The following is a 21,879-nucleotide window of genomic DNA, read 5'->3' on the forward strand; positions in this document are numbered from 1 at the left end:
TCAGAGCTGAGAATTCCTCTACACTAACGAAAGGCCTGAATCTACAGGTCCTGCCACATAAGCGATCCCCTAGACTGTTCCCCAGGGCACAGGCCCCAGTTTTCTCGTCTGCTGTTTCCCACTGAGCCCTTGCCTTCCCCTCAGAGAGTAGCACAACACATGTCATCAGGAGGCCTCTGGACATGGGCTGCCATCATCACGAGTTCTCCACATGCCTGCTTCTCTATCAGAATGGATACCAGCACGGTTCCACTTTCCCAGAGAGACTGGCCTGATGTAGACACTGTGGTGAGTCTGGCCCAAGCTGCTCAGCCTGAGGCTGGCCACACACCCCACAATCATGAAACCCCATCGTCCCCAGCCCTCTAACCGGCAAAGCCATGCAGCTGTGGCAGTGTGTCCCTTGCAAGGGAGAGGAGGGGCAGGTACAGCTCGGCCACCTTGGCCTTCACGGTAGCTTCTGCGTAGCGGGAGTCAACATCGTGGCTGCACAGCAGGCTGTGCACGGCACTAATAGCCTTCTTGTGCAAAAGGGATGCCCTGTGGAATGACGAGGTGTTCATCACGGTGCAGACATGGCTCCTGGCCCCTGCCACTGTCCCTGGGCCGAGCCCTAGCCCCATGCTCACCCCTCAGCTTCCGGATCCAGGGCCAGGGCCAGCTCTGTCAGCAGTAGTCCAGACAAGAAGTGCTGCTGCCTGAAGGGCCCGCTCAGCTCGAACATGCTGGTCACCTTCGGGTCGGGGGCCTGGCTGGAGAAGGTGGAGCTCTGCAGACGGTAGAGTGGATGCCCAGGTCAAGGGTCAGAGGTGAAAGCTCACCACCATGGCTACCATGGAGATAACTGAAGTTAGTTAGCATCAAGAGCTGGAGGTGGCTGGTTGGGGTGGGAAGAGACACAGATCCAAAATCCAGCTATTTCCCATTTTCCTCTCCAAAAAGTGTCTCAGAAAGGGCCAGCAAGAGGGCTCAGCATGGCGTCATCACGATATTATTCTGCTCACTTATTGTGTGTTGACAATGTCAGTGCAACAGTACTGACGGTGGGCATAGGGTTAACAGTCAGAGGTGAGGCGCTGGAGAGATGAGATGGCTCAGCAGCTGAGCGCACTGGCTGCTCTTTCAGAGGACCTGGGTTCATTTCCCAGTATCCACGTGGTGGTTACAACCATCTGTAACGCCAGTTTGAGGGGATCCAGCGCCCTCTCTGGCCTCCACTGGTACCAGGCACATATGTGATGCAAGTCATTCACATAAAATAAAAGTTAATAAATCTTCAAAGGTCAGAGGTGAGAGGTCAGGTCGGAGGGCGTGGAGTCAGAATGCAAAGGGAAGAGAAGCAGCAGATTGAGTGCAAGTCTAGGAACTGCATTTGGGGACCAAAGGGGGTCATTTTTCCTAGGGAATCTCTGAGAAGTCATGGGTGAAGACTCAAGAGGTGAAAAGTCAAAGGTCAAGGGTCGGTCAGGGTAGCAGCCCACAAGGAACAGAACAGAGGTGGAGATAACAGGTGGAAGGTGTATTAGTCTAGGTGAAAGGAGGGGGGTGGGGGAAGGCCCACCTACCTGGGAGGTAGTGGAGGACACCGAGGGGGACGGGGATGCTGGGGGCGACAGGGGGCAACAGGGGAGGTTAAGGGTCACATAGTGCTCGTGGCTACACAGGATGCGGGTGAAGTCCATTCGTAGTGTGAGTAGTGCAGTTGGGTTGGGGGCAGACTGGAGCCGAGTGGCCACCTGCAAGGGAGGCAATGACCAACGCTGGCATCACTGTGCCCACACGCTCCACAGGTCCCATGACATGCCATCCACCACACCCCCTCACCATGCACACATACCTGCTTGTAGTGAGCGCGTACCAGGCTGAAAATGTAGCCTCGGTCTGCTATGGACAGGAGGTCACTGAGGAAGAAGGCCAGGCTAGCGTTGAGGCGTTCAGCTAGCTTCATGTCCTGGGGACACAGGGACCTGTCAGTCCACATTCACAGTGTCCAGCCTGGCTCACCAAGCCACCTGTGCACGACTTCCTTACACCCTGGCTCTGTGGCCCAGGTCCTCCCCCCTGACTTCATCCTCCCCCTCCACCTGCTCATAAGACTTGTATTTCACAGGGTCTCACTGTGTAGCCTTAGCTGTCCTAGAACTCACTGTGTACACCAGGGTGATTTCAAACTCAGAGATCTGACTCTGCCTCCGCAGGGCTAGGATCAAAGGCCTGCGCCACTATTCCAAACCCAGCCCCACAATATGTTTTTCTTTCTTCTCCCACCCACAGTTGAGTAACTCACCCTCTACATCCAGACTTCAGAGCTCAACAGAATATATTTCCCAGGCTGCCTTGCAGCTGAGGGCTAGTTGACCATATTCTGACCAATGAAATTAGAGAGAAGGTGAAAAGCCCTCTTTCATTGTTCGAAACCCCTGGTATCTGGGAGAGCCTGGGCCAAACTCTGGAAGCCCCACAGTCCACTTGTGTGCACAGTAACACTTCGGTTCTGTTTAAATGCGTATCATGTCTTCCAGCAGACTCATGTGCGACTGCTACACAATCGCCAATCCTTTAATGAGCATCTATTGAGCACCTACTGTGTGCCAAAGCTCTGAAGAAAACACATTGTCCTGGCTGCTTGTCTAAGAGTCTTAGGAGAGACAAGTGGTAAGCTTACACTACAGAGATGGCCCAGGCTATCCTTAGACTTGTGGTTATCTTGTCTCAATCTCCCAAGTGCAGGGGTCACAGGCGTGCACCCCCACACCTGGCTGGAGCTGCCCTGAGTATGGAGCCAGACACGGTTGGTGCTCATCACATGCCAACGGAATGAAAAAAAGTGCAGTGCCTATATCACCAGTGACACTAATGTCAGTGCTTGGGACTACTCCAAGGACAGCAAGACTGGGACCTCTGGACCAGCAGGGAGATCGATGGGCTTGTGTAACCTGGGCAGGCGTTTCCAAATCTGAAATGTTCCTAGCAAATCTCCAAGTGACATTTCTCTTTAAAGACCAGGAGAGTTGCTGGGTGGTGGTGGCGAATGCCTTTAATCCCAACACTCAGGAGGCGGGGTGGGGGTGGAGAGAGACAGGGGCAGATGGAATGAGGCCAGCCTGGTCTACAGAGCAAGCTCTAGGACAGCCAGGGCTACACAGAGAAATCCTGTGGTGGTTTGGGTCAGGGAATCAGGTACTTCCTGCTCTCCCAGAGGATCTGAGTTTGATTCTCAGCACCCACAAGGTAGCTCACAACCATTTGTAACTCTACCTCTAGGGGATCAGACGCCTCCTTCTGACCTTCAAGGGCACACTGCACATGGTGCTCAGGCCAAACACCCATTCGTTCTCTCATTCATACACACACACACACACACACACACCAAACACCCATTCATTCTCTCATTCATACACACACACACACACACACCAAACACCCATTCATTCTCTCATTCATACACACACACACACACACACATATATGTTAAGAAAAAAAAAAGAAGCAGCAGCCAGGTGGTGGTGGCGCATGCCTTTAATTCAGGCACTCAGGAGGCAGACACAGGTAATTCTCTAAGTTCAAGGGTAGCCTGGTCTACAGAGCAAGACAGCAAGGGTTACACAGAGACACCCTGTCTCAAAAGGCAAAACAAAATAGGCAAAAAAAAAAAAAAAAAAAAAAAAAAAGGAAGAAATTAGGAGAGTCATCTCTGCAGGGCCGGGGCAGAGCAGTGAAGTGGGTGTTTCCGTCTGAGGGAAAGTTACTCTCTGGCCCACAAAAAGCCCCACAGAAGAGGGTGACTAGGATTCGAATCCTTTGCTTCTTCCTTCCCCATGGTACGGTACCAGGGTAAGCCATTCTATCACTCTCTGCCTCAGTTTCCCTCTCAGTAAAGCGGAGATAACATTAATACTTCGTGAATGACTGGTGAGATTTAATGATCCAGCTGGAAGTACACAGCAGGCGATCAATAAATGCTTCCCTACGAATACTCTGACCATGACTGCTGCTTGCCCAATCCCTGTGGGGACTGGAATCGGTGATCCTAGAGCTTCAATCATCATCAGGGGTCAGAAATGCAACATCTATTTATTTATTTATTTATTTTTAAAGATTTATTTATTATTATATGTAAGTACACTGTAGCTGTCTTCGGATGCACCGGAAGAGGGCGTCAGATCTCATTACGGGTGGTTGTGAGCCACCATGTGGTTGCTGGGATTTGAACTCAGGACCTTCGGGAGAGCAGTCAGTGCTCTTACCCACTGAGCCATCTCGCCAGCCCGCAACATCTATTTATTATGTTCCTACTGTATACTAGTACTATGCTAAGGGCCGAGGATGTGTCCCACACCCTCAGGGTCCTCGACAACTTTTATCCCCCCCCCACCCCCCATTGTTCCACTTCAGCCATGGGCACGCTTGCTTGCTGCCCAGCTGTGAATCTGCCTCAGGGCCTTTGTGGCCATTCCTCCTGCCTGCCACTCCCGGGCCCCACCCATTTCACCTTTCAGTTCTCCCTCTAAAACTGCCTTGGGAAGGCAAGAACTTGACCTGTTTTATTTATGGCTGTGTCTCTACATCCAGCCATGGCCATGTAAACCATAGGTGCTCAAGAAAGAGACCAGGGATGAACAGACCCACGCGGCACACTGCATCCCTGACCACACTGCATCCTTGGCTCCGAGTCCCTCCTCACCTTATGGACTCGAGTGATGACTTCCAGGCCCACGGAAGCCACCAGGGCGGCGATGTCGTCCAGGAAGCGCCCAGGGAAGCGCAGCTTGCGGGGAGTGTCCAGTCGCTGGCCCAGGAGCAGGTGGAGCTCCATGCTTTTTACCTGGGAGTGAGGCAAGTGGGCAGGGCTGTCATATGGGCGGTGCTTGAGAGTGTGGGAGGAGCTTAGGACACACTGATGGGGCTTGAGGGAAACTGGGTGTGAAGGGTGGGGGACAGGCAAGGAAGGGGGGCATGGGCGGCCCTGAGCTAAGCAGTTGTAGCTGAAGGGTTATCTGGATTTGACAGAAAGGGCATAACTTTAGCATCAAGAACGGTGGGCTTAAGGGGTCCTGACCCAACGGGTGCAGCCTGAGGGCTGTGGGCGGGGCTCCGTGGGGAGCAGCAGTGGGAGGGGCGTGAGCAGGTGGGGCCATGGGGGAGTCTTATGACCCAGAGCTTTGTGGGTATGTGAAGTGGCCAAGGCCCACTCCTTGTCTTGAGACAAGTCTCACTGAGGCTGGCTGGGCAGTGAGCACCCTGTGCTCGACACCTCACAAGGGCTGGGATTACAGGCTGCATCAGGTCCAGCCCTTTCCCTTTTACCTGTGTGCTGGAGACCTCACTATGGTCTTCATGTGTGTGTAGCAACTGGGTTGAACCTTCTCCCCAGCCCTGGGGGCTCAGTTTTGAGAAATTCTGGGCTCTGTCTTGGAGGACTATGGGGAATGGGCTGGTGGGGACAGGGCCAACAGGCACTGGGGACGAGGCCATGCAGGCACACCTGAAGGAATGTGGGGCTCTGCAGCCTGACCTCTCAGTGCCTGGTGTCTCTTGGAGGAGGGAGGCCCATCTCTGGGGTGAGGAGTCCTCTCTAGAGAGGGGGGTTCACTGTCACGGTACCCTCCTTCTCTCCTCTCGCACAGAAGAGCCTCAAGGCCATTTCTTAGGGTTCCCAATGCAGTTTCGAGGCACCTTTCCTCAAGGGTCTCCCGGGATGGGGAAGTCCTCACCATAAGCTGGAAGAAGAACCAGGCATGCTGTAGGACTAGCTCACGCACCGCACTGCCGCTCACCACCCACTGCAGAGCCAGCTCCTCGTGCAGCAGCTGTGGGTAAGACCAGGGTCACCGGGAGCCACGAGTCACCCCGCCCACACACCCCTCAGGAAGGCATCACTGGGGGTCAGGGGGGATGCAGCCCAAAGCCTGGCTGGGGGTCAGAGCAGGAGGAGGCCATGCAGGGTGGGATGAGGGTTGATCCAGTCCCTGCTGGGCTCTGGATGTGGGGAGAAAGCGCTGGACCCCTTTCCTCTGGGGCAGTGGGGCAGACATCAGATCAGCCACCCTGCTGTCCCCTCTACCTTCTGCACAGTGTGTCTCGGCTGAGGGGCTGGCAGGGCCGAGGATGAGGCCTCGAGGTAAGAGGAGGCCCGGCTAGAGTTGCGGTCGATGGCCTAGGCAGGATGGGATGGGAGAGCATGGAATGGAGGAGAGAGTTAGTGATGCAGATGGGCACGGAGGAGGAACATGGATGGATGGAGGATCAGTCCACGTAGGCACGGGACAGAGCGATGGGTCTGGACCAGTATGAACATAGGAGGAAGCTGTTATGCTTTGAATACATCTCGTTCATGGATTAGAGATTTTTTGTTTTTTTTTTTTTTTTTTTTTTTTTTTTGAGACAGAGTCTCATGTAGCCCAGGCTGGCCATGTTGATGGCATTTGGTGGTGGGGCCTTTGTAGGAGACTAGCATTAGGTGAGGTATGAGGGTGGGACCTCTGTGGTACCATTAATGGCCTTAGAAGAAGAGGAAGAGAAAGGCAAGCAAGGTGGGACACACCTGTAATCCTCCAAGGACACTCCACATCAAGGGAGATCTTGTGTCACAATAAAGCAAAGAGAAAGAAGGGAGGAAAGGAAGGAAGAGAGGGAGGCAGAGGAAGAGGGAGGGGGAGAAGAGGGGCCTGAGTTAGCTAACTGCCTGTCACCATGGCCATCCATCATAATACAGCAAGAAAGGCCTGGGGCTGTCCCTTACCCTCCAGAGCCATGAGTTAAAGTTATTATTCTATGGCCCTGCCGGCAATGAGGGCAGATGGTAAGAGACTCGGGTCTCTGTGAAGGGATGTGTGGATGGACAGCGGTTGCTGAGGGGGACATAGGGTGGTGCAGATGAGCTACAGAAGCTGTTGTTGAAAAAGGAGGGACCTGGACATGGTGGGGTCCGCCTGTCACCTCGGAGGCAGGAAGAGTGTGGTTTCCAGGCCACCATGGGCGACATAGCAAGACTTTGTCTCAAAGCACAACAACCAAGCAAAACAAACAATGAAAATAAGGGTCTAGCGGACAGCACTTGCCTTCCTGTGTGCAAGGCCCTGGGTTCCCTGGGGCGTCTCCGAGGGGAGATGAGGAGGTGCAGGTGGGAGAGACAGAGTCGAGACTAACAGTGAAGATGGTGATGTCATGGCGTGAGTGCAGAAGGTACAGCGGAGCAGGGGTGGGGTTGGCTGTGGCCAAAAGTCAGGGCACCACTGCAGACAGGGAAGGCATGGCGAGTGGAGCACAGATGAGCTCGAGTTAAATGGAGGGCTGAACCACAGGTAGAGTGTGCGAACATGGAGGAGGCACGTACAGACAGCAGACACACACGGAAGGAAGGGAAGACAGCGAAGATGGTATGTGCTAAGCACCCTGGACAACAGACCTGGCCTCCTGCTCCAGCCTTACTCAGACCTCACAGGGCCTTACTATTCCCATCTGTGAAATGGATACAGGGGTAGCCCAAGCTTCATGCCCCTTGCCTGGCTTCCTGGGCAGAAGAGACTCAATGGTGGAGCTGGCTTAGCCAGGGGCACTCAAGTGCCCTGCAGACTCCCGGGCCCAGCTTACACTGGCTACTCAGCATGTCAGAGCCTGGGCACACACTTTAAAGACCACTTCCTACCAGGGACACCACCTTGCTTCTACCTTATCACCTCCTCCTGGCTCTCCAAGTCCTAACTGACCCTTCAGGAAATGGAGGGCAACCCTGATTAAGATAAGCTAGGAGTTGGAGCCACGGCTCTGTCTGTGGTGAAGGGCACTGGGTGCTCCTGCAGAGGACCTGGGTTCAATTCCCACCATCTACATGGTGACTTAAACTGTCTGTACCTCCAGTTCCAAGGGATCTAATGCTCTCTTCTGACTTTAGAGGGCACCAGGCAAGTGCAGCATAGATACACACGCAGGTGAAACACCCATACACAAAATAAATCTAACATAAAAACTTAAATGCTGGGATTAGCTGGACCCAGGTCTGAGCTGGTAGAGCATCTGCCTAGCTTCCTCAGAGTCCTGGGTTCCATCGCCAGCCCAGTGTGGACTAAACCACAAAGGCTAAGCATGTGGCTTGCCACTGAACTTCATGCCTATCATTTTTCTTTTATAGCCAAGGATGACTTTGAACTGCCGATCCTCTCCCTCCACCTCCAAAGGCTAAGTTTACAGGCGCACACGACCATGCTTGCTTTATGTGGGACTAGGGGTGGAACCCAGGCCTGTGTGCGTGCAGGCCAGCGTTCTACTTGGCAAGCTCCAGCTCCAGTCTGCTCACTTGATCAGGAATGTGCACTGCAGCTCGGGAATTCTTCTTCCTAAGGAGGCCTCACTGCGACGCTGCCCTGTGCCCAGGCTTCAGACCCTGCTGCTGAGCACTTTACTGAGAGTCTTTTTCTTTGCTTTGTTTTGCCGAGACAAGATACGAAGTAGCCCAGGATGACCTTGAACTCCTGCCTCATGTCCCAAGTGTTGAGATTACAGGCAGGCAGCTGAGAATTGAGTGTACTACCTAACATCATCTTAGAAACGGAGAGATTCAGGGGCAGCCAGTCACCTGGGGCCCAGGCCTACAGCAGCCAAAGCCCCTCCCCATACCAGAGCCCTGGAAAGGGGCAAAGTTGGGGAACTCCATGTATGTAAACAGGTGGGGAGCTTCAGGGGTCCAGGGCTATATCACCCTTCTAAGGGTTCTGTGCGCCAAGGGAATGGTTAGAAGTCCTCTAAAACAGAGATGGGTTAGAGTGGAGAACAGCCATGCAGGGCAGTGAGTTATAGGTAGGTAGATTTGTATATGATTTATATCCAATTATATACCAGCCCAGTGTCTTCTGTCTCTGTCAGGCAAGGGTCTATGGTTTTTCTTCTTACTGTTTTTTGTTTAAGACAGGGTCTCACTGTGAAGCCCTGGATGACCTCCAACTCACCAGGTAGACCAGGCTTGCCTTAAATTCAGGACTCTGCCTGCTTCTGCCTCCCAAGTGCTGGGATTAAAGGTGTGTCCCACCACACCTGGCTTTGCTTCTTAATCTTAATTTTACTTCTTTTTTTGTTGTTGTTGTTGTTTTGTTTTTGAGAAAGGGTTTCTCTGTATAGCCCTGGCTGTCCTGGAACTCACTTTGTAGACCAGGCTGGCGTCGAACTCAGAAATTTGCCTGCCTCTGCGCTACCACGCCAGGCTCTTAATTTTACTTCTTCTTTTTTTTTTTTTTTTTTTTTTTTTTTGGTTTTTTCGAGACAGGGTTTCTCTGTATAGTCCTGGCTGTCCTGGAACTCACTTTGTAGACCAGGCTGGCCTCGAACTCAGAAATTCACCTGCCTCTGCCTCCTGAGTGCTGGGATTAAAGGCGTGCGCCACCATGCCCGGCTTAATTTTACTTCTTGATGGTGCTGGGTATAGAACCCAGAACCTCATGCCTGCAGTAGAAGAACTCTGCCACTCAGCCCAACCTCCAACCGTGTAGGAGCCTGTGTGGCAGCCCAAGGCTGGCCCCAGACACCTCTGACACAGACCTCCACAGCCTCAGATAGTCATGTGGGGTCCCTTGCTGTCCCTCAGGCAGCCCACAGGGATTAGTTCACTGCAGCCAAGAAGGTGGGAAGAACTCATGCAAAGGCGGTGACACACACGTCGAGGCGGGTAGTGAGAGCACCTGTCTGGGATCAGCCCCACAGTATGGGGGCACCCGCCGCAGCACAGCCTTGCTGCCTCCCGGAGCATAAGCAGAATTCACCCAGGAGTGTGAGCGATCGACACCCTGAAGATACAGAGAGAAGGGATGACGTCCTGGGCCAAGCACAGGAAAGGAGGTACGGGAGACCAAGTGTGGACACTGCCCCAAAGCATATTTGTGCCCTGCACATACCTGTGCAAGTGCGGTGTGCTTATGTTGTATATAACTGCCTGGGCTGCACATGCGTTTAAGCCTATGTAGATCTATGCGTGGAGAGCATGTACGTATGTATTCATATATGTATGTGCACATGAGGCCTGTCGTATGCACTTCTCTGTGCATACATGTGTATATGTGCATGGGGTATATGTGCATGTGCAGTGTGTGCATTCATCAATGTAGATGTACACATAAACTAAACGTGTATATGCATCTGTGTATATCTGTGCAAGGGACATGTACACATACCTCCATATTAGCGTGCACAGGCCCCATGTGTACGTGCACACCTGCTGAACCATGCACATTATACTCTGTTGCCCCATCCCGCCATTCTCCAGTCAACAGTGCACAACACCTGACCAGCCCTGCAGCTATGAGAGCCTCAGGCTGGCCCGCAGTTGGGTCACGACCTTCTTCTGAGCAGTGACTTCCGGGTGGTCCTTCCTCCATCAGCACTGAGCCTGCATCCAGGCCTGGGGGGCTGGGGCTTGCCCTACCTTGCTGGCTAGGATGCGGGACACCTCATCATCCACAGAGCCAGGGACCACGGCCAGGTCAGGGTTGCTGCTGCTGATACTCTTAGACCGTGCCAGGTACAGGCTGGCGGGGCGACCGGAGCCTCGGGCCAATGTGGCAGCCTGCACAGTTGCAGGAGGGGCTTCTGCAGAGAGAGGGAACCTGTTAGCTCAACACCAAAGGGCAGCCCTGGGGGGAATTACTCTCCTCCCGAGTTTCCAGGTCCTCACTGTAAAATGGAGTGGGACATGGCTCCTGCTCCCCGCGACTTGGGGCAGACAGAAGACACTGGAGCAGGGCCTGGGGTCTGTGTTCACAGCTGTCATCTATTATGTACAAACGGGGACAGCTAACTGTCTTCTCTTCCATGCTGGGGATGAAACCAAGGTCCTGGGCCGGCTAAACATGTTAGCTACCAGGAGCTTCACCCCTGCCCGAGTCCCTCCCCCCCTCTTTCGCTCTGTTCTCTTTGTGGCCCTGGTGCTGGGATTTAAACCCAGTGCCTCAGGCAATGCCACTGAGGCAGCCACAATCTAGTGACTGTTCACTGTGTAGGAGAGCTTTCTAAGAGCACTGTCATATGTAGCCCTCTGTCCTCATGAGTTGAACACGGATGTCACCACGAGGCAAAAACCGTCACCTTGAGAGGAACACTGCCATCACCAAATGCTGCTGTCACCAGTCGTTACCAGGTGAACATGGATATCACCATGAGGCGAATGCCGCCATCACCGTGAGGCGAACTTTCACATACACCATTCTCTATTCCTCTGTGCTTTTCTCACATTTCCTGCGGCCCAGCGTTCTCCATCAGCACTCACCTCCTGGCAGGCTGAGGTCGCCACCAGGGAGGCGAAAGGCGTAGTGGACATAGGAGGCCAGCAGTGGGCAGTGGCCACGGGAATCTTGGACGGCCTCCAGGTTCCGGTGCACAAGGCTGGCTACATGAGCCATAGCTTCAAAGGCCCCTCGACCCAGGTTCACTGTCGGACAGAACAAAGGTCAATTTCCACAGCCCAAGGCCTCTCAGGTCCCCATTCATTTTCCAGAGGAGGGACGGGAACGTAAGGGCTCACATGTCCATCTAGGATCTTAAAGGACCTGTACTGGGGTCACCGTCATGTGGGGAAACTGAGGCCCGAGAAACAATGAACCATGGGAAGAAACTCCGGGTTGGGGAAAGAGACTGAAGTGACTCACCCATCTGGCCACAAATGATGGGTGGCCGCACAACCAAGCGGACAAGCTTGTCTAGCACGAGGTGGGAAAAGGCTACTAGGGGCTCTGGGCTGGCAAGGCGCAAGGCTGCCAGGCTGGCTCGCAACTCCTGCTCCATAGTGCCTTCGCTCAGCACTGTCTCCTTGAGCCGGAACGGAAAGATCCCTTCCTCTAGAACATGTACCAACGTGAAGAACTTATCCAAGTGGGGGTCCTGAGCAGAGAGAGGGCAGAATGGAGTGTCCCCTCCCCTAGTCGGCAGTCTGGGTCAGATGGACTAAGTCAGGTCCAGTGGCTGGAGGCCAGGCCTTTCCCCGCCAGCTGCAAGTAAGCCTTGCTCAATCCCAGGGTGAGCGGGAGGGGAGTGGGCCAGGGAGCCTGGGATCCCATCCCATCCTGTACCTGAGGGTGCACGGACGACACGGCGGTGAGCTCCACACTGAACACGCCTTTGTGGCCGTCCACCCAGCGCATGCCAGGCAGCGCTACCTGTGGGGTGGGAGGAAGAGGTGGGGTGGGCACAGGCTGACCCTCCCCCATGCATCAGGCCACCAGGCCAGGCCGTGGCACTAGCCATTGCGACACCATGGCCAGGAGAGGAGCCTGGGAGCCCTGAGGGAGCAGCAGGGTACCCTGCCCCTGAGTCCATTCCCAGGGGATGAAGGGAGAACCCTAGGGGTGGGATGGAGACCCGCAGGAGATGGGGTATGTTCACAGAGCAAACACTAACTGGAAAAGGCAGTGGCATAGGAATAGCATTCATGGAACCGCAGGCTTGCTCATCAGCTGGTAGAAGGGGAGAGGGATGATGGCAGCCTTGTAATGGGGGTGAGTACAGGGGACAAAATGGCAGTAGGAGAGCCAGGCATGGTGGTGCACACCTGACATGCCAACACTCGGGGGACAGGCAAGGACCAGGGGATCAGGGTCAGCCTTGACTACACTGAATTCCAGGCCTGCCTGGGCTATGAGTGACCTTGTCAAGATGTTCCAGTGTATAAAAGCTTACGGCTGAGTCTAAGCTGGGACTCGCATGGCAGGCAGAGAGGACTGACTCCACAAATCCATCCTATGATTCCCACACATGAGGCCCACACCAAAATAGCAACAACAACAAAAATAAAATAAAATAAAATAAAATCACAAAGGGAAGGAACAAAGAGTCTGGGGACCACGTCGGGAGGCAGTGTAAGAGGAGAGGGATGACAGAGTATGGAGAGATGCATGGGATGCAGTGGCCTGCCACAGGCATCCTTGCTGGGGTGGCATTGAGGGGAGGCAGGCAGGGGGGCTGCTGAGGCCCAGCGGGCAGTGAAGGCATCGGTTGTGGGTACAAGCACGTACATCTGGGGTCAGGACTGAGTAGCTGGGTGGAGGCTGGTCCACGGACACGGGCAGGCAGAAGGGACCAGTCCTCAGGCGGCCATGTTGTAACAGAGGGATCCACTGGGAAGCAAGGAATGAATGAGGGTCAGGAGTGGCTGCAGACCTGGGTGGCGGGGGGAGGGGGGGCAGAGAGGAAGCTCTGGGTAACCGTGGCTCACAGTGAAGCCCACAGGCGTCTCCAAGGCTGTTCCTGGCCGGGGCTGGCAGCTGACATGGTAGAAGGTAAAAAAGAGGTGATGGTTCTCGGTCACGCAGGCAGGAAGTCGTAGCTTGAATTCCTCGTAGAATTCAGGAGACCTGGTAAGACAAGGCCAGGGGCCGGGGCCAGCTAGCAAGTGACTCCCTGCCTCTACTTACCTCATCTGCATACTGAAACTTAAGCCTCTGCTCTTCCTGCTCCATGTATACCCTCCCTACACTCGGCCACCCGACCCCCTCAGCCCATGTTTCCGGCCCCCAGCCCTGCATACTTGTTATGATAGACCACTGGTGTGAAGGCCTCTCGGGTGAATTCGCTGCAGCTAGATTTCCCAAAGATGACCTGTGGGAGTGGGGACATGAGGGACCCACTGGGGAAAACCTATCCCTGCTCCATCCCCGTTCCTCCAGGGCAAGGTCACTGTACTGACCGGCAAGGCCTGGCTCTGGTCTTCGCCGGCCATGTACTGGATCCGCACAGCCAGGTTGCGCACAGAGCCCTGGCGACTGCTGAAATTGAGGCTGTGTGGGTACACAAAGAGCAGGTTCCTGGAAAAGGAGGGGTGGAGGGATGGAGGACCCTTTAGAGGGCTGGGGACACAGTCATGGGAGAGACGGACATGAAGCACATGCATGGAAAACAGGGTGGGCTGTGACCCCAGGTGACACAAACAGTCATGGGTAGGTGGGACCTCTGTATGCACACATCTAGATTCAGGGAGGTACAAGGCCAGGCACAGATGGGTGCTAAGAGTCAGAGGTTTTTTGTTTTGTTTTGTTTTTCTAATTCAAGGTCATCCTGTTCTACATAGCAAGTTCTAGGCCAGCCAAAGCTATATAGGGAAATCTTCTCTCAGCAAAACCAAAATAACTAATATCCGAGACAGGGTCTCATCTTGCTCAGGGCAGATCTGAGTTTGCTATTTAGCCTAGAAGGACTTTAAGGTCTTGATTTCCTGTCTCCACCTCCAGAGTGCTGGGGTGACAGGCATATCGGGTACTGGGGGTGGAGCCCAGGGCTTTGTGCACACTAGGCAAGTACTCTACCAACTGAGTCCTGGCTCCAGCCCCCGAGGGCCTGAGGTCTGGAAAAGTGGCTCAGCAGTTAAGGGTACGCACTGCTCTTTGAGAGGATCCAAGTTCAGTTCACAGCACCCCCTTCAGTCAGCTCCAGGGGGACCTGAGGCCTCTGGCCTCTTTGGACATCTCTGTTCAACCCTGCCCCCCAAACAATAAATAAATAATTAAAACCATAAAATAAACCTTTACCAAAGGTGGTCTCACTAGTAGCCAGGTGGCAGACTGGCCTCCCGCAGCCCACACTACCACCTTATTGGCCCACTGGAGTTATATATAGGGTCTGCCTTTCAGATACAGAGAGAACCAGAACCTGGGGCCGGAGTCCTGGTCTTGCCTCTCTTCTCCCCAGCTGTCCGTGCACAAGCCCCAACCCTGTAGGCCCCCTCAAGCTGTGTGATGGAGGCATCTGGCCTCCTAGCTCAGCCTCTGAAGCACAGTAGCAACAACCAGTAACAGCGAGTCTCCACACAGAACTCCTGTGACTCTGGGTGTCAAGCTCACCGCGAATGACGAACTCCACGGCCATTTTCTGTGGTGCTAGCGATGGAATGCTGAGTGCCCCGAAAGCCTTCTACCTCTGAGCTTCACCTCAGCTCTTGTTTTCTTGCAATAAGAGAGGATCTAGTTCTGTAGCCCAGGCTGGCCTTGAACTCATGTTCCTCCTACCGCAGCCTCAGAGTGTAACGTTCTATTTGCAAGGGAAGCAATGGCTGTTCTTTTGAGTGCGCAAAGTGGATGTTCAACAAATGCTTAGTATTACTTGTGGGACCCCTAGGTAGGGAAAATGGGGTGCAGTACTTGCCCTGTGTGTTCTAAGAAGTTAAATCGAAGTTAGCAGGGATCATAGACCATGCAGGGAGTCAGGCTCCATGATCTCAGAAGGAGGCTGTCATGTCACTTTTTCGCCCCTCCTCCACAGCTATCGGCCACACCCAGTGACCCCTGCATTAGTTGTCTGCAGGAAGGAGACAAGGCTGCAGCCCCTGGATGGCCCTTTGGGTGGCCCAGCAATACTGGGCCTGCTGTGTTGGATGTGAAGGGAGCCATGGTTCATGGAGGCCACATCTGCACTTAGATGGGAAACTGAGGCTCAAGGCAATGCTATGCTCATACAGACACTGGCGCTGAGAGCTCCAGCTCTCAGGTCTGAGCTCACCCACTACCTCCAACCCCCACACACAGCTGGCCCTGAGTTCTAGCAGCGTGATATCAGCATGGCCTGCTTAGCCATCAGTCTGATGCAATGGCTGAGCCTCCGCCAGGCCCTTGTGCAACCATGGCCAGTTAACCATTGACCAGGGGGGTCAATGGCAGCCTGTGGAAATAAAAGGCGGCCACAGCGGCCCGGGAACCACACCCACAAAACTGTCAGCCATGGCTGTGCTTGCTCTCTGTCTCCTGTGGGCCTTAGCATCAGCAGTGCGACCTGCTCCGGTGGCCCCTCTGGGTGGTCCAGAGCCAGCTCAATATGAAGAGCTAACCCTGCTCTTTCACGGGGCCCTGCAGCTAGGCCAGGCCCTCAATGGTGTGTACAGAGCCACAGAGGCTCGCCTGACAGAAGCTGGGCACAGCCTGGGCCTCTATGACCGAGCACTAGAATTCCTGGGGACAGAGGTCAGGCAGGGCCAGGATGCCACACAGGAGCTTCGCACCAGCCTGTCAGAGATTCAGGTGAGCACTGGAGCTGGGGTGTTGGTGGCAGGTAAGAGTCTGAGGAAATGGTAAGCCCAGAACAGAGGAAACATACCCTGATGCCACACCATCTCTTGAGCAGGTGGAAGAGGACGCTTTACACCTTCGAGCTGAAGCCACAGCCCGATCACTGGGGGAAGTGGCCCGGGCCCAGCAGGCTCTGCGGGACACTGTACGGAGACTACAAGTGCAGCTGAGAGGCGCCTGGCTCGGTCAAGCCCACCAAGAATTTGAGACCTTAAAGGTAAGGAACTCCCAGGTCTGAGAGGGGTACAGCCTGCTCCTCAGAAAGAAGCCACCACTGAATCCTGGGCTAGAGGACCCTCCAGCTGTATATGGGGTTCCAGCCTCAGTGACCTTCTGGAAGTGACCTTTGCTAAAGGGCAAGAAGCAGGCACAGCTGTGCTCCCGTGTGGTTCTAGAACTCCAGAGGCAGGGGCAGGAGAAATAGAAGGTTAAAGGCAGCCTTGGCTACAAAGTTAGGCCAGCTGACTACATGGTGATACCTTGTCTCAAAGAGAACAAGAGAAAGAACAATCCTAGCACTGGGAATAAAGGTGTGTGTGTGTGTGGGTGTGTGTGTGTATAGTCCAAGGTGATTTCTGGCTAGGTAGACAACCGGGTCAAGCTTGGGGTACATGAGGCCCTGTCTCAAAATACATAAATGAATGAATGAGTAAGGGACTGACAAGGTAGTTAGTTCAGCAGGTAAAGGCTGCCAAGCCCATGACCTGAGATGGATTCCCAGGACCCACACAGTCCTGGTGCTATGTATCAAGAACCCAATCAATATTGTTTGATGTGCATCTACAAACTATACAGAGCAAGTCCCATCTTAGCTACACTTTACAAACAGGGAAACTGAGGCCAGAGGGTCTTGGACATTTGCTGGGCCCTATGGATTGTAACAGAGAAACTTGCAGTGGTCAGGAGATGGGAGGTGACCCAGACCTCCCAGCTAAGGTATATATACTACCCCACAGGCTCGAGCCGATAAGCAGAGCCACCTCTTATGGGCTCTCACTGGCCACGTGCAGCGACAGCAGCGGGAGATGGCAGAGCAGCAACAGTGGCTGCGACAGATCCAGCAGAGGTGAGCCTGGTGGGATTACTCTGGGGTAGCAGTGGAAGTTGCCTAGGTCCACTGAAGGGCACCTCCCCACAGCACTGGCCTTGACGGGGCTCTACCTGCCTCCCTAGACTCCACACGGCAGCCCTCCCAGCCTGAGACTACCTGGATGCCACCGAGGATCAGTTGTGCTACAAGGAACACTGAAGCGCTCCACCAGGCCCATGAGCAGGGCTGACAGAGCCGGCGGCCCATCAGCTGGACCTGGCCAGTGCACCCCGCTTCCTGGCAGAGCGGAGACAGAAGCAAGCAGGCGGGATGGAAGGCAGAAGACGAGCCCTGTGGAGGAGGGCTGGAAAAAGACACGAGCCCCCTTATGCCCACACACCCCACAATAAAACAGAACAGAGGCAATCTATGAACAGTGTCCACATCTGTTTCTGCAAGCATGGGGCATCCTGGACGGGGGCTTAGTGGACCTCACTTGCCCAGCACGCACAGTCCTGGGTTTCAACTACAGAACCACAGCCACGGACGTAGCATCTCAACACTGCAAAGGTACAGACAGGAGGACCAGGCGGGTCCTTAGCCAGCCTGGGCACATTCCAGGCTGTGACAGACTCTGAGAATAAAAAACGCTGGGAGTTGGAAAGAAGGCGGCTCTAGTTAGATGCACACAGTGCTCTTGTAGGGATCCATATCTGATTTCCATCTCTCCTATCAGGTGGCTCACAACCACCTGCAACTCCAACTCCTGAGGATCCAAAGCCTCTGGTCTACTCAACACCTCACACAGGTGCATGTACCCTACACAGATGTCTGTACTCACACACAGGTGTGTGCACTCACACACAGGTGCATGTACCCTACACAGGTGTCTGTACTCACACACAGGTGCACGTACTAACACACAAGTGAGTGTACCCACACACAGGCACATGTGACCAAACACAAGCACATGTGTGTTCCCACACACAGGTGCAGGTCCACACACAGGCACATGTACCCACACACAGATAATTAAAAATAATAAAAGCCAGGCATGGCAGTGCACACCTTTAATCCCAGGTCTTGGGAGGCATAGGTAATGAGTCTGAGACCAGCCTGGTCTACAGAGTAAGTTCTAGGACAGCCAAGGCTATGTGGTGAGACCCTGTCTCAACAAATAATAATAGTAACAGTAAATATTAAAGAAAAAAGGTAGGAGCCGGGCAGTGGTGGCGCACGCCTTTAATCCCAGCACTCAGGAGGCAGAGGCAGGTGGGTTTCTGAGTTCGAGGCCAGCCTGGTCTACAGAGTGAGTTCCAGGACAGCCAGGGCTATACAGAGAAACCCTGTCTCGAAAAACCAAAAAAAAAAAAAAAAAAAAAAAAAAAGAAAAGGAAAAAGGTAGGGATCCTGAGGTAATTCAGAGGGCAAAGGTTACCACAAGCTTGGCAAACCTGAGTTCCATTCTCAAAGCCCACATGGTAGAAAAGGAAGTGATCGCAAGTTATCCTCTGACTGTGTGTTGGACCCCTCCCCCAAATAAAATGAAGAACTATGATAAAAAGGTTAAGGCCAGGTGGACAACAGCTGAGGGGCAGTGCACAAGGCGGCTCTCTGGCTTCCACACTTAGACACGCACTCACGTACCCTTAGCACCCCCCGCCCAAGAACGCACAAGCACAAACGTGCACCTGTGCACACACAGGAAGAGTGGAGCCCCGTCCAACCCACAGGCTGTACCTGTAACAGGAATGGGGGGCGTAGACCTCGCGGGCAGGGAACTCCAGGATCTCCTTGGTGGGCCGTCCCCTGGGGTCAGGGTAGGGCTTGACATGAAGTAACTCCGGGGACAGGCAGAAGTGCAGGTTCTCGGGGGCGGGGGAGATGTCAATCTTGAGCTGAGCTGGGGAGAAAGGACTCGGTTTCCACCTGCCTCAGCTTCCCAACTGCGGCACTTCTGCTGGCGCTCTGCCTGCCTCCTGATGGCCTCTGGGGGCTGCACCCAGCAGGAACGAAAGCCCACTAGCTGCCCTGGTCCTTCCACTGCTCATCCATGCCCCGGGGTTGGGTCTTCAGTACCCATTTTCCTCAGCATGGTTGCTGAATGGCTGTGTGAGTAACAGCTCTGCTTTCTTTATAGGATGTGCCACCCACCAGTCACAGGGCGCAATCGCCTCAGCAGGGAGGATGGTCGCCGCATGTCGGCCAGAAACTTGAAAAGGTCTTCATCGCTGAGCCGTTCTGCCTCCTGCCAGATAAAGGTTCCCCAAGGTAAGGGGGCTCAAAGTTCCCAGGATAGATGGGAGCCCAGGGGGAAAAGAAATCTCTGTTTTCCTCCCAAACCCCTTGGCCTATACCAAGGTCACCTGTTTAAAAAAGTTGGTGACAGTTAATGTGGCCGGGCGGAAGCTAGAGAAGCTGCAGGCATCATCCCCACTATAGCCTCGATCCTGGGGCCCCCGACGGCGGCGTTCGGCCCAGGTGGGTCTGCGTTCTAGGAGACATCAGCATGGTAGCAGAACAGGACAGGAATTAGAGATCAGAGTACTGATGTCTGGGGGCTGGGGGGCGGGCACGATGGGTGAATGCCGGGGTGAGCCAGCATATGGCGCGAGTCCTCACCGCCCTCAGAGTCGGAATCCCGGTCCAGGGGCCTGCTCACGATATTGGCCAGGTGCACAGCCGTCCAGGCGAAGGGCATGCGGTAGCGGCCCAGCCTGGTGCAGAATTGCTCGGCAGCCAGGCGCAGCTTCTCCAGCTTCTCTTTGTTCTGTGGGGAGATGTGCCCGCCCCCCAGCTCAGTGGCCTTCCCTTGAGCAGCACCTCCAGGACCTGAGCCCCCACCCTGTCAGGCTCACCCACACGTACCTTCGCTGTGTCTGCCTCCTTCATCACCATGTAGGGTTCGCAGCACTCACTGATGTCCCCCTGCTGCAGCACCTTTTCCAGCTGCAGGGCAGAAGGGCCCAGAGAGGGACTCCTTTAGCCCCCTCTCAGTCTTCTGGACCCTCCTCGGCCCACACGTGCTTCATCCGAGACTAAGCATGGACCCAGGACTCCTGCTCTCGCTATGCAGCCCTGGCTGTCCTGGAACTCTCTGCATAGACCAGGCTGGCCTCAGACTCAGAGATTCGCCTGCCTCGGCCTTCTCAGTGTTGGCACTGGAGGTGTATGCCACTACACCCAGCTTTTTTTTTCCTCTCTCTCTCTTTTTTTAACAGATTTTATTTTTGTTTTTAATTATGCATATTGTAAGCGCAGTGCCCATGGTGGCCAGAAGAGGGCACTGGATCCTCCCAGTATGGGTGCTGGGACCTGAACACAGGATGATTTTCAACCACTAAGTCATCTCACCCTTCGTTCCTCGATTGCCCCACCCCACCCCTCCCGCACCCCTTCCACCTGCTTCTTGTTTTGAGACATGCCCACACTGGGTAGTCCTGGCTGGCCTCAGACTTGCTTTGTAAGACCAAGGAGGCCTCAAACTCACTAATTTCTGCTTGAATCTGCCTCCCAAGTGTGAGCCACCACTGCCTGGACTGGGGATGGAAACCAGGCCTCCCAAATGCTGGCTAAGCACTTTACCAGGAGACACCCCCAGGCCCTTACTGGAGGATTCTAGGAAGGCCCTCTACTGCTGAACCACGCTGGGGTCCACTGTTGTTTTGAAATTGAGTCTCATGGGACTCTGACTTTGCTCTGCTTGGCTTTTTGTCCGTCTGACACCAGCCAGAATTATCTAGAAAGAGGGAATTTCAATGGAGAAAATACTTCTCCTCAGACTGGGCCAGTAATCTGGTCTGTGAGGCATTTTCTTGACTGATGTGGGAGCACCACTGTGGGTGGTGTCTTCCTGGGCGGGTGGTCCCGGGCTACGTAAGAAGGCAGCTGGCACACGGCACAGAGCAAGCCAACAGCAACACTACCCAGGCTCTGCTGCAGGCTTGGCTCCAGGCTCCTGCCCTGAGCTCCTGCCCTGCCCTCCCTTCATGCTTGGTGTTGGTGCGAGCAGCAGAAGTTTGCTGTAGCTCCCCTGGGCAGCTGGGCTGAGGTGTGGCCAGCCATGGCACAGGCTGAGGACCCTGAACCCCAGAGCTGGAACTCCAGTCCTGACCATCTCAGGAGTTGTGGGACCCCAGGCAAGGTTCTTATGTGTTCTGTGCCTCCGTTTCCCCATCTATAACATGATGACCATTGCAATCTTCACCTCGAGGAGCCAGACCTCAAGGACCCACCCTTTCCTTTTGGGACACAGTCTGATTTAGCTGCTCTGTACAGCAGCTGGCCTGAAAGTACTCAAGTTGCCCCATTGTTGAAACCTAATCATGACTGAAGAAATCCCAGAATGCACTAGCTCATCTTTCCTGCCCCATCCATGAGGGAGACCCAACTGTTCCGGTTTGCTTTCAAGACAAACTTTCTATAAGCAGCCCAAGCTACCTGAGACTCACAATCCCCCTGCCTCAGCCTTGAATGCTATCCCACTGCACCCCCTTGTAGGGCCCCAGTAGGCACCTTGACAACCAGGAAGATGTCAGGAGATGGGTAGGTCACGGAGAAGATGGCGGAGCGTGCCAAGGTGGAGATGGCTGGGTGGGTGCCATGGGCCCGGAGCAGCCCCTTAACGGAGTCCGAGTTTAGGTCAAAGTAGAAGTTTTCTGAAATCTGGGGATATGAGAGGCAGCTGAGAGACACTGCTCCACAGCCACCCCACCAAGGAATGAGAGGGAAAGATGAAGGGGAGGAGGGGGAGGGAGGAGGGAGAGGGAGGAGGGGGAGAGGGAGGAGGGGGAAGGAGGAGAGAGAGGGAGGAGGGGG

General features: G+C 54.4%; 2 protein-coding genes across 6 annotated transcripts in view; one reads left to right on the forward strand and one right to left on the reverse strand.

Moving 5' to 3' along the window:
* Nucleotides 1-21,879, reverse strand: part of Dock6 (dedicator of cytokinesis 6) — a 52,914-nt gene that overhangs the window by 20,096 nt on the left and 10,939 nt on the right. For 2 of the 4 annotated variants that reach the window (XM_085844468.1, XM_085844471.1), the window contains exons 9-30: nucleotides 21,577-21,726; nucleotides 19,930-20,010; nucleotides 19,684-19,831; nucleotides 19,428-19,555; nucleotides 19,216-19,309; nucleotides 18,802-18,964; nucleotides 13,664-13,781; nucleotides 13,505-13,575; nucleotides 13,193-13,331; nucleotides 12,993-13,094; nucleotides 12,051-12,137; nucleotides 11,631-11,862; nucleotides 11,252-11,413; nucleotides 10,412-10,575; nucleotides 9,672-9,776; nucleotides 6,065-6,157; nucleotides 5,715-5,810; nucleotides 4,685-4,825; nucleotides 1,838-1,951; nucleotides 1,566-1,736; nucleotides 630-769; nucleotides 371-540 (exon numbers count right to left, since the gene is read on the reverse strand). In XM_085844468.1, the coding sequence (XP_085700594.1) occupies nucleotides 371-540; nucleotides 630-769; nucleotides 1,566-1,736; nucleotides 1,838-1,951; nucleotides 4,685-4,825; nucleotides 5,715-5,810; nucleotides 6,065-6,157; nucleotides 9,672-9,776; nucleotides 10,412-10,575; nucleotides 11,252-11,413; nucleotides 11,631-11,862; nucleotides 12,051-12,137; nucleotides 12,993-13,094; nucleotides 13,193-13,331; nucleotides 13,505-13,575; nucleotides 13,664-13,781; nucleotides 18,802-18,964; nucleotides 19,216-19,309; nucleotides 19,428-19,555; nucleotides 19,684-19,831; nucleotides 19,930-20,010; nucleotides 21,577-21,726 (2,869 nt within the window). The remainder of the gene's footprint in view (nucleotides 1-370; nucleotides 541-629; nucleotides 770-1,565; nucleotides 1,737-1,837; nucleotides 1,952-4,684; nucleotides 4,826-5,714; nucleotides 5,811-6,064; nucleotides 6,158-9,671; nucleotides 9,777-10,411; nucleotides 10,576-11,251; nucleotides 11,414-11,630; nucleotides 11,863-12,050; nucleotides 12,138-12,992; nucleotides 13,095-13,192; nucleotides 13,332-13,504; nucleotides 13,576-13,663; nucleotides 13,782-18,801; nucleotides 18,965-19,215; nucleotides 19,310-19,427; nucleotides 19,556-19,683; nucleotides 19,832-19,929; nucleotides 20,011-21,576; nucleotides 21,727-21,879) is intronic. The other 2 variants (XM_085844470.1, XM_085844469.1) reach the window with 2 other exon arrangements.
* Nucleotides 15,656-17,491, forward strand: Angptl8 (angiopoietin like 8). 2 transcript variants are annotated; one of them, XM_021171294.3, is made up of 4 exons: nucleotides 15,656-15,983; nucleotides 16,087-16,248; nucleotides 16,988-17,097; nucleotides 17,170-17,491. In XM_021171294.3, the coding sequence occupies exons 1-4, from the start codon at nucleotides 15,687-15,689 to the stop codon at nucleotides 17,309-17,311; spliced, it is 711 nt and encodes a 236-aa protein (XP_021026953.1). In that variant the 5' UTR covers nucleotides 15,656-15,686; the 3' UTR covers nucleotides 17,312-17,491. The 2 variants fall into 2 exon arrangements, with proteins under 2 accessions (XP_021026953.1, XP_021026954.1); XM_021171295.3 differs by having other exon boundaries at nucleotides 17,205-17,491.

Source organism: Mus caroli, unplaced genomic scaffold (genome assembly GCF_978045245.1).
Source record: "Mus caroli unplaced genomic scaffold, Mus_caroli_1 scaffold_11, whole genome shotgun sequence".
In the NCBI taxonomy this organism is placed as follows: Eukaryota; Metazoa; Chordata; class Mammalia; order Rodentia; family Muridae; genus Mus; species Mus caroli.